This window comes from Oncorhynchus kisutch, linkage group LG8 (assembly GCF_002021735.2).
Source record: "Oncorhynchus kisutch isolate 150728-3 linkage group LG8, Okis_V2, whole genome shotgun sequence".
NCBI classification, from domain to species: domain Eukaryota; kingdom Metazoa; phylum Chordata; class Actinopteri; order Salmoniformes; family Salmonidae; genus Oncorhynchus; species Oncorhynchus kisutch.
The window spans coordinates 49486184-49502064 of record NC_034181.2 but is presented as its reverse complement, the minus strand read 5'-3'; the positions used below and the strand labels follow the sequence as shown (position 1 = coordinate 49502064).

General features: G+C 40.9%; 1 protein-coding gene across 1 annotated transcript in view; it reads left to right on the top strand.

Annotated features, from left to right (window-relative positions):
- The first annotated feature begins 740 nt into the window (after nucleotides 1-740).
- kcnk5a (potassium channel, subfamily K, member 5a) overlaps nucleotides 741-15881 on the top strand; it is a 64867-nt gene continuing 49726 nt past the window's right edge. The window contains exon 1 of the mRNA XM_020489409.2: nucleotides 741-1260. Within this exon, the coding sequence (XP_020344998.1) occupies nucleotides 1075-1260 (186 nt within the window). The 5' untranslated portion in view covers nucleotides 741-1074. The remainder of the gene's footprint in view (nucleotides 1261-15881) is intronic.

Here is a 15881-nt window from a genome sequence, read left to right as displayed (position 1 = left end):
TCAAAATGAAGGTCCCTAACCTAGGAACTAAAATATTTGTCTCCCTCACGACTGCATGCAGTTGTAGGCCGTCATTGTAAGTACGAATTTGTTCTTAACTGACTTGTCTAATTAAATAAAAGTTCAATAAAAAAATACTTGTAGACTTTTACTAAAGTAGTATTTTACTGAGTGACTTTCACTTTTACATGAGTCACATTCTACTAAAGTATCTTTACTTTTACTCAAGTATGACAATTGGGTACTTTTGCCTCCGCTGCCAGACATAGTAAAATATTTTTGTATAGGCCTCTGCAATGATAACAACAATGATAGCTTCCTTGTAATTAATGCCATTATTGTTGCACAATGTTCTTGGATTTGTCATGTGTGAAATGTTATGTGTTTAATATCTGAATGCCACAACTTCCTTCTGGGAAAAATAAAGTTATGTGGCCTCGAAATGATAAAATAATAATGTTTATTTATCCCTGGCAAACGCCTTGGTTGGCCCACGTCATTGAACGCACTGAATAAATTAGTTGAAGGAAAAACATTTCACCACAATAATGAACTGGCAAGCCGAAGCGAAAGTCAGCTGCAAATGAAAACTGGAACGCGAAATATAAAGTAATGCAGTCAATTTATGCAGGAGGAACGGGCATTACCAGCAGAACCCCCACCCCCAGACTAGTGACTAGAAGAGCCTATTCTAATGGGCGGATCTTTTTGTGCGTTTCTCCACTCCCCCACAAGTTTCAGTAGTAGCCTAGGCATCTCCGTAGCCGGTAATCATTTGCAAACAGAGCAGCGCACGTGGAGAGCAAACTGCTGCACCGAATAAACACGCATCTGTGTTGACATTTCAGCAAAGGGTTCATATTCGCCCAGTTCGGATACATTTATGTACACTTTCTGATTATTTGCACCAGAGCAAATGTTACCAGAGTTATTTTCGACAAGTTTTTCAAAAGACTCGTAAGGAATAAAAGTCAAGCCGCCCCAAAAGACTGTTGAGCATGTGCTTGGTACAACACTTACACTTTTAAATTGGGACCCCTCTCCCGCGAATTTAAAAGTTGAGCCATTGTAAGTATGGTGGATAAAGGTCCTCTATTGACTTCTGCGATTATTTTTTATCTGTCCATCGGGGCAGCAATATTCCAAGTTCTCGAGGAACCGAATTGGAAACTTGCTGCAAAACAGTACAATGCACAAAGGGATAAAATACTAGAAGACTACCCCTGTCTCACCAAAGATGACTTGGACAAGATTTTGGAGGTATGATGATAATAATTTCAGAATATTTTATTGGTCGAAATGTCATTCACGCTGATTGCGAGATTGCACTAATAGTGGTAATTAGCTGTGTTATATGGTGTTGTTTTGAGTAGCCTAAAAGTCACAGTTCTGGGTGCGTCATTCACTTACTGTATGACAACAATCCCTCATTTGCTGTTGGATATTTTAATTTAGTATATTAATTTGTACCTGTATAAGAACAAGTAACCTTTGAAGATTGATTCGTGCATTTAACTAAATACTAGACATCTATGCTTGAATGGCATTTGTCTTCAAACGTCCTGAGGAGTGATCAAAATGTTTATGTAACGGAATCTAGTTCATAAAGCCATAATCCTGCCAATGTCATTGTATATTTATTATCAGAAGAGTGCACACCTGGCCTGTGTACCAGTTGGGAATTAGATATTAGGTGCCTAGTGCCTAAATGTATTGAGTCAACCTGCAAGTTCACTGGATAAACACCTGTCATTATGCTCACTTCATCAATTAATTACAGCCTGTCTTTGCAAAATTGTATTTCATCTTGAAGTTGCAATTTACCACAGATCTAGAATCAGCTCATCCCAACCTTATCCTCAACTCAGTACCCCTTCAGCGAACAGCTCGTATCTGACCCTAAATCAGGTGTGATTCCTGACTCCACTTACGAACCAATCTGATATGTAAAGATGGGACCTGATGGGACCATTGTTGACCAGTCAAATGCAGATATATTTGAATAAGATTACACACAACTGTAGAACCTATCCCACTCAAATTGATCGCATATGTATCCTGCTTTGTGGCTACTTGTATTTGTCTTAGTGCACTGTGTACTGGTACTCAAACCTGCACTTTAGAGACCTGCTGCCCCATGTACACAGTCATTAAATACTGGTCACTTTAATCATGTTTACATGCTGTTTTACCCACTTCATCTATATATATATATATTTACTGTATTCAAGTCAAGGCTCATCCTTTAGAACTACTGCTGTACACATCTTTTCTATTCATACACCATCCAAAATGTCTATACAAACTAACATTACATATTGATATTCCGGACTCTGATATGGCTCGTTCCAATATTTCTATATTTCTTAATCCCTTTATTTACATTTTTTGCATTTGTGTTGTTAGGTATAACTACACTTTTGGAGCTAGGAACATAAGCATTTAGCTACAACCACGATAACATTTGCAAAATATATGTACGCGACCAATCAAATTTGATTTGAGTGTACATTTCACTATGGGTTGTTTTCTCCACATAGACTTGTCTGTCTAATTTGGCTTCATTGGTTTTATGTAAAATAGTGTCCAGGCCCTCTTTTGCTTTTGCTATAAAACAGGCTATAACCTGTTTTGTGACCTGGTTAAGTTGCATTTATGTTGTTTAGATTATGGTGCCTCTGTGTTAATCATCAAATCAAATCAAATGTATTTATATAGCCCTTCGTACATCAGCTGATATCTCAAAGTGGTGTACAGAAACCCAGCCTAAAACCCCAAACAGCAAGCAATGCAGGTGTAGAAGCACGTTATAGATATATCCTTTTCTGGAGCAGTGATATAATGTGCCAATATGTCTGGGTGTGTACTGTAGGCCAATCTATAACCTTTGTGTCTTTATAAGTTTTCGTACACAGTGTTGTTCCAAGGGCAAAGATTTGACTCCCTGTACAAATGATAATGCTCCCGCAGCAAAGTAGGTGTAGTGTCATTGAACTCCATGCATGGCCTCTGTCAGAAGTGTGCTGTGCTCAAATGACCAAAGTCAACAGCCCATAATTACGTGGGGTGATTTGACAACCCCTCTATGACATATTTTGTTGTTATCCTCAAGTCCCTGTCAGTTGCCTCGTGTTTTGATGACTTGGCTCAGTTTTTGTCAGGGATGTGGATGTAGACATTATATTTATAGATGAAGACAGTTTGAGAGAGAGAATATTGCAACTCCCTTCCTTGAAACTTTCAAGTCTATTGTAAAATCCATGCATTATCTTCATGGTTTTCTTTGAGATGGAAGAAGTTGCCGAAACAATGTTTTCTGTCGGTTTTGCTTTCTGTTTGAATGCCATCAGGAAGAGAATGACATCGAAGCAACAGTATTAAAACACATTCTGACACTGAAAAATGTATTTTAAAAAACGAGGTCAGGTGAGGGATTATTATAAAATGACAGCTGTGGTTGGGTTTGAAGGCATGGATAGTATTCTCTATCTCCTGAATGCCTCTGGCCAAAAACACAGCACATGTCTTAACATGTCCCCCTCTCTGCTCCACATATGCTGAGGAATTAGGCTGATTTAAAACACCTACACCCATATCTTTAACCCACACCCTTCTGTCTCTCCCCTTCTGGCTGTGGAGTAAAATGGTATATGCATGCATGCTCCATACCTCCTCCCCCACCCATGGTACTTTTTAAAAATCAAATCGTAGTTTATTGGTCGTGTACACAGATGTGCAGATATTATCGCAGGTGCAGCAAAATGCTTGTGTTTCTAGCTCCAACAATGCAGTAATTTTGTATTTATTTTGTATTTTACCTTTATTTTACTAGGCAAGTCAGTTAAGAACTAATTCTTATTTTCAATGACGGCCTAGGAACAGTGGGTTAACTGCCTGTTCAGGGGCAGAACGACAGATGTTGTACCTTGTCAGCTCGGGGATTTGAACTTGCAACCTTTCGGTTACTAGTCCAATGCTCTAACCACTAGGCTACCCTGCCGCCCCAATAATAACTAGCAATAATAAAAAATAAAATAAATCACTAAACACACAATCCCCCAAAAATGTAATTGTATTTATATATACATACATACAGTACCAGTCAATAGTTTGGACACACCTACTCATTCAAGGGTTTTTCTTTATTTTTGCTATTTTTTTTACATTGTAGAATAATAGTGAAGACAGTTATTGAATCATGTAGTAACCAAAAAGGTGTTAAACAAATCAACATATTTTATATTTGAGATTCTTCAAGGTAACCACCCTTTGCCTTGATGACAGCTTTGCACACATTCTCTCAACCAGCTTCACCTGGAATGCTTTTCCAACAGTCTTGAAGGAGTTCTCACATATACTGAGCACTTGTTGGCTGCTTTTCCTTCACTCTGCGATCCAACTCATCCCAAACCATCTCAATTGGGTTGAGGTCAGGTGATTATGGAGGCCAGGTCATCTGATGCAGCACTCAATCACACTCCTTCTTGGTCAAATAGCCCTTACACAGCCTGGATGTGGGTTGGGTCATTGTCCTGTTGAAAAACAAATGATAGTCCGACTAAGCGCAAAACAGATGGGATGGCGTATCGCTTCAGAATGCTGTGGTAGTAATGCTGGTTAAGTACGCCTTGAATTCTGAATAAATCACTGACAGTGTCACCAGCATAGCACCCCACACCATCACACCTTCTCCTCCATGCTTCATGGTGGAAACCACACAAGCGGAGATCATCCATTCACCTACTCTGCGTCTAACAAAGACACGGCGGTCGGAGCCAAAACTCTTAAATATGGACTCATTTGACCAAAGGACAGATTTCCACCAGTCGAATGTCCATTGCTCGTGTTTCTTGGCCCAAGCAAGTCTCTTCTTCATATTGGTGACCTTTAGTAGTGGTTTCTTTGCAGCAATTCGACCATGAAGGCCTGATTCACGCAGTTTCCTCTGAACAGTTGATGTTGAGATGTGTCTGTTACTTGAACTCTGAAGCATTTATTTGGGATGCAGTCTGAGGTGCAGTTAACTCTAATGAGCGGTCCTCGTCGTGAGAGGCAGTTTCATCATAGCGCTTTTTTTTAACAACTACACTTGAAGAAACTTTCAAAGTTCTTGAAATTTTCCGCATTGACTTACCTTCATGTCTTAAAGTAATGATGGACTGGCGTTTCTCTTTACTTATTTGAGCTGTTGTTAATATAATATGGACTTGGTCTTTTACCAAATAGGGCTATATTCTGTATACCACCCTTACCTTGTCACAACATAACTGATTGGCCCAAATGCATTAAGAAGGAAAGAAATTCCACAAATTAACTGTTAATTGAAATGTATTCCAGGTGACTGCCTCGTGAAGCTGGTTGAGTGAATTTAAAGCTGCCATCAAGGCAAAGGGTGGCTACTTTGAAGAATCTCAAATATAAAATATATTTCGATTTGTTTAACACTTTTTCGGTAACTACATCATTCCATATGTATTATTTCATAGTTTTGATGTCTTCGCTATTATTCTACAATATAGAAAATAGTAAAAATACAGAAAAACATGTAATTAGTAAGTGTGTCCAAACTTTTGACTGGTTGTGTGTGCACATACATACATACATACATACATACATACATACATACATACATACATACATACATACATACATACATACACACAGTGCATTCGGGAACGTATTCAGACCCCTTGACTTTTCCACATTTTTCAGCGTTATTCTAAAATGGATTAAAAACATTTTCCTCATCAATCTACACACAGTACGGCATAATGACAATGCAAAAACAGTAAAAAAAAAATAGTTAGGAAATGTATTAAAAATAAAAAACAGATACCTTTTCTATTAGAAAATTGAGATCCTGTTTCCATTGAGCATCCTTGATGTTTGTACAACTTGATTGGAGTCCACCTGTGGTAAATTCAATTGATTGGACATGATTTGGAAAGGCACACACCTGTCTATTAGTAGTTACAGTCTTGTCCCATCATTGCAACTCCCCTATGGATTCGAGAGCTGTGAAGGTCAAGAACCAAGCGTCCTCCGAAACACGACTCTGTCAAGCTGCACTGCTTCTTGATAAACAGCTCACTTAATCCGGAAGCCAGCCGCACCAATGTGTCGGAGGAAACACCTTCCAGCTGGCGACTGATGTCTGCTTGCAGGCGCCCGGCCCGCCACAAGGAGTAGCTAGAGTGCGATGGGACAAGGAAATCCCAGACGCCCAAACCCTCCCCTAACCCGAACGACTCTAGCCACTTGTGCACCGCCTCATTGGTCTCCCGGCCAAGGCCGACTGTGACACAGGTCTGTAGTGACGCCTCAAGCACTGCAATGCCTTAGTTCGCTGGGCCACACAGGATGCGGCCTCCATCATTCTTAAATTGAAGACGTTTAGAACCAGCAAGACTCTTCCTAGAGCTGGCCGCCCGGCTAAACTGAGCAATTGGGGGAGAAGGGCATTGGTCAGGGAACCTGACTAAGAACCCGATGGCCACTCTGGCAGAGCTCCAGAGTTCCTCTGTGGAGATGGCAGAACCTTCCAGAAGGACAACCATCTCTGCAGCACTACACCAATCAGGCCTTTATGGTAGAGTGTCCAGACTTAAGCCACTCCTCAGTAAAAAGTGCGACAGCCCACTTGGAGTTTGCCAAAAGGCACCAAAGGGACTCTGACTATGAGAAACAAGATTCTCTGGTCTGATGAAACCAAAATGAAACTATTTTGTCCTGAATGCCAAGCGTCACTTCTGGAGGAAACCTGGCACCATCCCTACGGAGAAGCATGATGTTGGCAGCATCATGCTTTGGGGATGTTTTTCAGCAGCAGGGATTGGGAGACTAGTCAGGATCGAGGGAAATATGAATGTAGCAAAGTACATAGATCCTTGAGTGGTACCATTTTTTTTATTTTATTGAACCTTTTAACTAGGCAAGTCAGTTAAGAGTGGGGATGACCCAGGGATGTTCTCTTGATAAGTGTGTAAATTAGACCATTTCCCTGTGCTGCTAAGCATTCAAAATGTAACAAGTACTTTTTGGGTGTCAGGTACAATTTATGGAGTAAAAAGTACAGAATTTTCTTTAGGCATGTCGTGAAGTAAAATTAAAAGTTGTCAAATATAAATAGTAAAGTAAAGCTTGTTTCTGGTCACAGGTTCAGGAATGGTTAAAAAATCACAACATGCACTTAAAATGTACCTTACAAATAGCAGTGTTGGGCGATTTGGAAAGCCACAGTCAGTCAATTAATAATACTGGTAGGAAAGGTTTTCATCTTTAGCTCACAATCTGTGGATACTATGAGACTAGAAAGGTTTAAAATAAGTGAAACATCACAGCACAATGGAAAAATATATGGCACATGGAAACCAAACGTGGGTGCTCTATGGTGACAGGTGGGATGGGCTGAGGGTGGGATTAAAGAGCTTGTTTTATTGTTATGTGACTTCTTTATATAAAGTACCATGTATGTAAAATGTATGTATATGTAGCAGAAAAGCTGTAAAAAAACAAAGATATTTGTCCTCCGAAGAAGTGTTGTGGTGAAGCAGTAAAAAAAAAAGGTAAAGTACAGATACTCAAACTACTTAAGTAGTACTTTAAAAGTATTTTTACTTAAGTACTTTACACCACTGGTAAAAACATGTTGGCCAGTGGATTTTTGCATTCCAAATAAACATTTACCTGCTCTGTTGCCAAAGATAACCATTGAAGACTACACGCGTAAATGTCATGCTATTTGAATTTAAGCAATATTTTTTGGCTGTTCATTAACGCACCACCACGCTCCCGCGAGTTACAACTTCTCGAGCAGTACATGAGTTGATGCCATCACACGTCAGCTGTCCAGATTAAAACGATCCGCCCATCAATCTACTCGCTAAGCTTTTTAGGCAAAGTGATTTACAAAAGTAAACATACTAGCAATATGCTGGCTACTGTTGACAGTCTGCTAAATGAAAAAAATATAAAAGGACAACTCTATTGGCCTACGGTAGCCATGTTGATATCTCTTTTGGAACGTTTGTCTTAAAGGGACAGCGTCATTCTCAATGTCTTCCTTTAGAAACAAAAATGAATAATACAATAAAATTCTAAAGAATAGTTATGACATGCATTGCTTAATTATACTAAACAGCGTTTTAATACTAATTAATCCTTTTAATATATGAATATAGGAGAAGGGTGCAATTGCGGCCTGCAATTCAGGAACCCTTTTATACTAATATTGGTCAAATTTTAAGTTAGGACAGGTGGGAGGTGGGGGCACTCCAGTACAGTAGGTGGCGTTAATGCACAAGTTGCCAGCCGCTGATAAACCCCAGAGAAGAAGGGACAGGGGTGAACACTGCTAGCCAGAATTTGGCCCAGTAGATTTTTGGCCAACCAGACCAGTGACAAAACAAAAGTTAACGTTGGACCCTGGCGTGTTTCATATGCAGCCACAGAGTTTTTTGATTGACAGCAAGCTTGACTAGTTTATAAAAGCTGTAGAAATGACTGAATAAAGTATAAGCTTGATGCCCTCAATCTCACACAAATTATCAATGAACCTACCAGGTACCCCCCCCCCCAAAGCCTTAAACACAGGCTCCCTCATAGATATCATCCTAACCAACTTGCCCTCTAAATACACCTCTGCTGTCTTCAACCAAGATCTCAGCGATCACTGCCTCATTGCCTGCATCCGTAATGGGTCAGCGGTCAAACAACCTCCACTCATCACTGTCAAACGCTCCCTGAAACACTTCAGCGAGCAGGCCTTTCTAATCGACCTGGCCGGGCTATCCTGGAAGGATATTGATCTCATCCTGTCAGTAGAGGATGCCTGGTTATTTTTTTTAAATGCCTTCCTAACCATCTTAAATAGTTTCCCCCCTCTTCAAAGGGGGGGGGGGGGGGGACACTCTTGACCCAAACTGCTATAGACCTATTTCTATCCTACCCTGCCTTTCTAAGGTCTTCGAAAGCCAAGTCAACAAACCAGATTACCGACCATTTTGAATCTCACCATACCTTCTCTGCTATGCAATCTGGTTTCAGAGCTGGTCATGGGTGCACCTCAGCCACGCTCAAGGTCCTAAACGATATCTTAACCGCCATCGATAAGAAACATTACTGTGCAGCCGTATTCATTGATCTGGCCAAGGCTTTCGACTCTGTCAATCACCACATCCTCATCGGCAGACTCAACAGCCTTGGTTTCTCAAATGATTGCCTCGCCTGGTTCACCAACTACTTCTCTGATAGAGTTCAGTGTGTCAAATCGGAGGGTCTGCTGTCCGAACCTCTGGCAGTCTCTATGGGGGTGCCACAGGGTTCAATTCTTGGACCGACTCTCTTCTCTGTATATATCAATGATGTCACTCTTGCTGCTGGTGAGTCTCTGATCCACCTCTACGCAGACGACACCATTCTGTATACTTCTGGCCCTTCTTTGGACACTGTGTTAACAACCCTCCAGGCAAGCTTCAATGCCATACAACTCTCCTTCCGTGGCCTCCAATTGCTCTTAAATACAAGTAAAACTAAATGCATGCTCTTCAACCGATCGCTGCCTGCACCTGCCCACCTGTCCAACATCACTACTCTGGACGGCTCTGACTTAGAATACGTGGACAACTACAAATACCTAGGTGTCTGGTTAGACTGTAAACTCTCCTTCCAGACCCACACCAAACATCTCCAATCCAAAGTTAAATCTAGAATTGGCTTCCAATTTCGCAACAAAGCATCCTTCACTCATGCTGCCAAACATACCCTTGTAAAACTGACCATCCTACCAATCCTCGACTTCGGCGATGTCATTTACAAAATAGCCTCCAATACCCTACTCAACAAATTGGATGCAGTCTATCACAGTGCAATGCGTTTTGTCACCAAAGCCCGATATACTACCCACCATTGCGACCTGTACGCTCTCGTTGGCTGGCCCTCGCTTCATACTCGTCGCCAAACCCACTGGCTCCATGTCATCTACAAGACCCTGCTAGGTAAAGTCCCCCCTTATCTCAGCTCGCTGGTCACCATAGCATCACCCACCTGTAGCACGCGCTCCAGCAGGTATATCTCTCTGGTCACCCCCAAAACCAATTATTTCTTTGGCCGCTTCTCCTTCCAGTTCTCTGCTGCCAATGACTGGAACGAACTACAAAAATCTCTGAAACTGGAAACACTTATCTCCCTCACTAGCTTTAAGAACCAACTGTCAGAACAGCTCACAGATTACTGCACCTGTGCATAGCCCACCTATAATTTAGCCCAAACAGCTACCTCTTTCCCCACTGTATTTATTTTATTTATTTATTTTGCTCCTTTGCACCCCATTATTTTTATTTCTACTTTGCACATTCTTCCACTGCAAATCTACCATTCCAGTGTTTTACTTGCTATATTGTATTTACTTTGCCACCATGGCCTTTTTTTTCCTTTACCTCCCTTATCTCACCTCATTTGCTCACATCTGTATTATTGACTGTATGTTTGTTTTACTCCATGAGTAACTCTGTGTCGTTGTATGTGTCAAACTGCTTTGCTTTATCTTGGCCAGGTCGCAATTGTAAATGAGAACTTGTTCTCAACTAGCCTACCTGGTTAAATAAAGGTAAAATAAAAATTTATTAAATCATACAAAGTTGTTATCGCCACGGTATCGCATCTGGACAAGTATACTAAAGATCTAATTTATTTTCGATATGAAGTCCATCGAGACTTGCCAGACAGTGACTTTCAATTGAGTGACTTGTCAGTAGCTTACCGAATTGCATTGGTAAGAAAGCTGTTCATTTGGCTCCCAAATTTGGCTTTTTGATGATTTAATTGCAGATAAATTCTTAACATTTGATGAAGATGGTGAATCCTCCTCAGGATTCTTTTAAAGGGCAAGTGTAGTCAAAATTCAGTTTTTCCTGTGTTTTATAGAACATCTGATAAGACTAACACTGCCCTATTTGGCTGGGTAATCCATGGAAAACACTGAATCAAATCCAATTTTATTTGTCACATACACATGGTTAGCAGATGTTAATGCGAGGGTCGTGAAATGCTTGTGCTTCTAGTTCCAACAATGCAGTAATAACCAACGAGTAATCTAACCTAACAATTCCACAACTACTACCTTATACACACAAGTGTAAAGGGATAAAGAATATGTACATAAAGATATATGAATGAGTGATGGTACAGAACGGCATAGGCAAGATGCAGTAGATGGTATTGAGTACAGTATATACATATGAGATGAGTAATGTAGGGTATGTAAACATTATATTAAGTGGCATTGTTTAAAGTGGCTAGTGATATATTTTTTATGTTAGTGGTGGCTGTTTAACAGTCTGATGGCCTTGAGATATAAGCTGTTTTTCAGTCTCTCGGGCCCTGCTTTGATGCACCTGTACTGGCCTCTCCTTCTGGATGATAGCGGAGTGAACAGGCAGTGGCTCGGGTGGTTGTTGTCCTTGATGATCTTAATGGCCTTCTTGTGACATCGGGTGGTGTAGGTGTTCCTGTGATGCGTTGTGCAGACCTCACTACCCTCTGGAGAGCCTTATGGTTGTGTGCGGATAAGTTGCCGTACCAGGCGGTGATACAGCCCGACAGGATGCTCTCGATTGTGCATCTGTAGAAGTTTGTGAGTGCTTTTGGTGACGAGCCAAATTTCTTCAGCCTCCTGAGGTTGAAGAGGCGCTGCTGCGCCTTCTTCACAACGCTATCTGTGTGGGTGGACCAATTCAGTTGATGATCTTCTTGGCCTTCCTGTGACACCGGATGCTTGTAAATGTCCTGAAGTGCAGGCAGTGTGCCGCCGGTGATGCATTGGGCTTTCCGCACCACCCTCTGGAGAGCCCTGCGGTTGTGGATGGTGCAATTGCTTTACTAGGTGGTGATACAGCCCGACAGGATGGTCTCAATGGTGCATCTGTAGAAGTTTGTGAGGGTCTTAAGGGCCAGGCCGAATTTCTTCTGCATTCTCAGGTTGAAGAGGCGCTGTTGCGCCACCTTCACCACGTTGTCTGTGTGAAGGAACCATTTCCGGTTGTCAGTAATGTGCATGCTGAGGAACTTGAAGCTTTTGACCCTCTCTAATGTGGCCCCGTCGGTGTGGATGTGCACTCTCTGCTGTCTCCTGTAGTCCACGATCAGCTCCTTCGTTTTGACGTTGAGGGAGAGGTTATTTTCATGGCACCACTCCGCCAGGCCTTTCGCCTCCTCCCTGTACGCTGTCTCGTTGTTGAGTTTGAGACATGCATGGCCACGCTGTCATGGGTAAACGGGAAGTACAGGAGGGTCGTAAGCACGCACCCATGTGGGTTTCCCTCGTGTTGCGGATCTGCGTGGTGGTGTTGTTGCCTACCTTCACCATTTGGGATCGGCCCATCAGGAAGTCCAGGATCCAGTTGCACAGTTTTGTGATGAGCTTGGAGGGCACTATGGTGTTGAAGGCTGAGCTGTGGTCGATGAACAGCATTCTTACATATGTATGTCTCTTGTCCAGATTGGATAGGGCAGTGTGCAGTGCATTGGCTATTGCGTCGTCTGTGGATCTGTTTGGGCGATATGTAAAATTGTAGTTAGTCTAGGGTGTCAGGTAAGGTGGAGGTGATTAACTTGCCTTAACTTGCCTCTCCAAGCACTTCATCATGACAGAAGTGACTGTTAAGGGACGATAAGTCATTTTAGTTTACTTACCTCACTTTCTTGGTTACAGGAACAATTCTGTTCAGTGCTGATGAATAGGGTGAGAAGAAGGAAGAGTAAGGGACTGTTGTATTCTGTCTTTGGGATAGTTGGTGCTGTGAGCTCGGTAACTGGATGAAGGGGCCAGTGGACTTAAGGCTCAACTTTAACTGGATCTAGTCTAGAAAACAAAGAATGCATTATACCAGCCATGGGATTTCAAAAGCCCCCCAAAATAATTATTGGGGGTCAGGATGGTTGATTTAATTACATTTCCCAGACACAATTCCCAGATTTTTTTGCCTTCCATAATTCAGAGGAGGCTTATAGGCTCTAATTTATGAAGCTCCATCATTTTTGCCATTTTGACGTGTACATTTTTACATGTTGAGACTAGAATCCCTTCTTTCTTTTATATATTCAAAAACAGGGGATAATATAGAGCAGGAGGAAAGAATGCAGGATAGGCAGTCACATGGATCTAAACCATGAACTTCTAGACTCATTTGTACTTTTTTGGGGGCATTACCACTCAGGCACACACACAATTCATTCACAATTCATGACCTGTTAAATTATTTGTAAAAGTTTAAAAGCAGTGTTCATCTGTAAGTTGGGACACTAGCAAAAAGTTCATTAACAGGGAGGTAACTGCTCACAGTGAGCGTTGTGCCTGTGAAGTGCTTGCTGTTTTATAAGGTTTTGTGATTGCCTTTTTATGGCCCATCAAGTGCTTGTCCTCAAGAAACAGTCATAAAAAGAGTGGAGCTGTTTATTATCCTCTGTACAAATAAGAATTTAATATACTGGTGGTGTCTTGGATGGCGGGACTTGGTTAGTGGCTAGCAACCTGTTTTATGTCCTCTTCAGGATGTTGCCTGGGAGCAATAGATAAACAGTAGGGTGTTTCCCTTTCAATGATGATTTGCATCCAGATGCTTGGGCTCCAATACGATACAGGAACAATGCATTTTCGGTTGAAACGATTCCTTGCGATGCAATTTGATCAGAGGAACGGAACAATTCAGTTTGATATGATGTGGTTCGATATACTAACATTTGCATGAAGACAGTGATTTTCCATTCTAAATCTGCTGCTGATGGAGCTCAGGAGCCCGAAATGTTTTGAGCTAATAATGTATCGTTACCTTAAAAATAAATTGAGACATAGCCAATGAATATTAGATGGGTTTGGATTTTACCCCTCTCAAAAGTGAGTGGTTTTGACCGTTTGGAACTTCTGTGCTGTGAGGCTTGCAAAACTACCAGAATAATTTATGACGGTGACCCTGAGCAAAATAAATGATTGTCACGATACCAGGATTTTTACTTCGATACCAGGTTTAGTATCACGATACCATCACGATACTCGATTCCAAAACAATACCGCAGCAAAGAAGAAGACTCCTCAGCAAGTCACAGAATGGCACTTGATCCAGACAGATCTTTTGAGTTCAATATCATTATATTTACATGTTTGATTTTTTATGTATGCATTAATGAATCAATTATACAATCATACTTTCAATTAGACTTTGTTTTTTCTTACTGATTTATCTACATATAACTTAATAGTAATAGTTTATTTGAATGATACATCTTTATTGATAAGCTGGGTAAAACAAGATGTAGCCTGGGCTTATTTACAATACACAAGAGACTGCATATGCAATAGGAGTGTGTGCATTCATTGAGTTATTGTGCTTGTTTTTGCTGATTTCATGAGGCTACAGATGAAAAACAATCAGTTTCCCTTCCATTCGGGACTTATTTTATTATGCTAATCAACCCCATTTGCATAAAATAAGCAATCTCTTCTTTTACAAAAGTGTATCTTTAAGACCGATGACGTCATTCTCACACACACAGTCTGTTTGTTATTTTTGGAGTGGATCAGCATTAATATTGCAGATTATGGGTTCTATCAATGTAATTGTCTGAATAATTTCCAATACCAAATATATATTTCTTTAAAATACAAATGTTTCCTTTATTATTTTACCATAATCCTACCACCCCTCCCCTTATTGGAGAAAAATAATGGACAATGATACTTAGGCTTCTACGTACAGCTTGTACTATATACATATTACAGACACGGTATATTTTACTTAAAAACAAATTAAAAAAGATAACTTATTTGCTTTTAGTCCCACCCTTCTGCTACTCTAAACCCTGAATGAATAGTTTTTGATGAATCATTTTTGAAATGATCAATATTTTGCGTTATAGTTGACATTAACACAAATAAGGTACTAGGGTAGTGAATTGATGTTCATTTCAGCTGTAAGCTAGCAAGGAGCGTTACCCTACAAAGCTTGAAGCTACCAGTATCTTATTGCATTGTCAAGTGTTCTAGCCTGTAATGTGCATTGTTTCGCGAACAGTAATTATCAGTTTCAACCTTTCTAAACGATGTGTTGCATTATTCAAGTGTGTCAACTTCTGTGCTGCATAAGTGGGGATGCATCCCAGACATCCAGTGAGTGCAGTGGTTCCTCAGGACAGGCTGGAGCTAGCAATGAGAAAGTGGAGCAGGCACTGACAGAGAAGGCATGGTGCGCTCGCGCTATAAGGGGACTTCGGCTGTGCTGATAGACAGACTTGATCTTCTCTTAATCAGTAGATGAGACGAGACACATTTGACAAAAGTACCGAAAGTAACAAAAATTCTAGTACCGAAACGTTTTTCATGTTCTATTATCAAAACTCAGTGTACCGTGCAACAATAATATAAATGATGTAAGCCCCAACAGTTGTCTGTCCAGTAGCCTACTTTTATTCCAGTAAACCACCGTTTTCTACAGCACATTTGATAACAATAACCCAGCAAATTACATTGGTTGTCACCTATCTACTGAAGCCAATGATTAAATATTCCCCAAGTCATTTTACAAGCATTTGAATGCTGAAGGTGCTGCACAGATGAGCAAATATTTGATCAGGGATAGGCCTACCTCTCGTTGGACAACATGGGAAGCTGGGCACTGTGCGCAGAGTTGTTACAAAAACTATTGACAGGTATTGGGGTTGCTTGGCATGCAAGACTACTTGTAGATCAATTACTGTCATACGCACTTACACACAGTTACATATGCAATTAAGGACGCACCAGTTCAGCCATAAAAAAATGAGGTTTCGGAAGGAAGGAGGAAAGCAATAGGAATATAGAACGTTTTCTGACTGACACATACTACAATCGT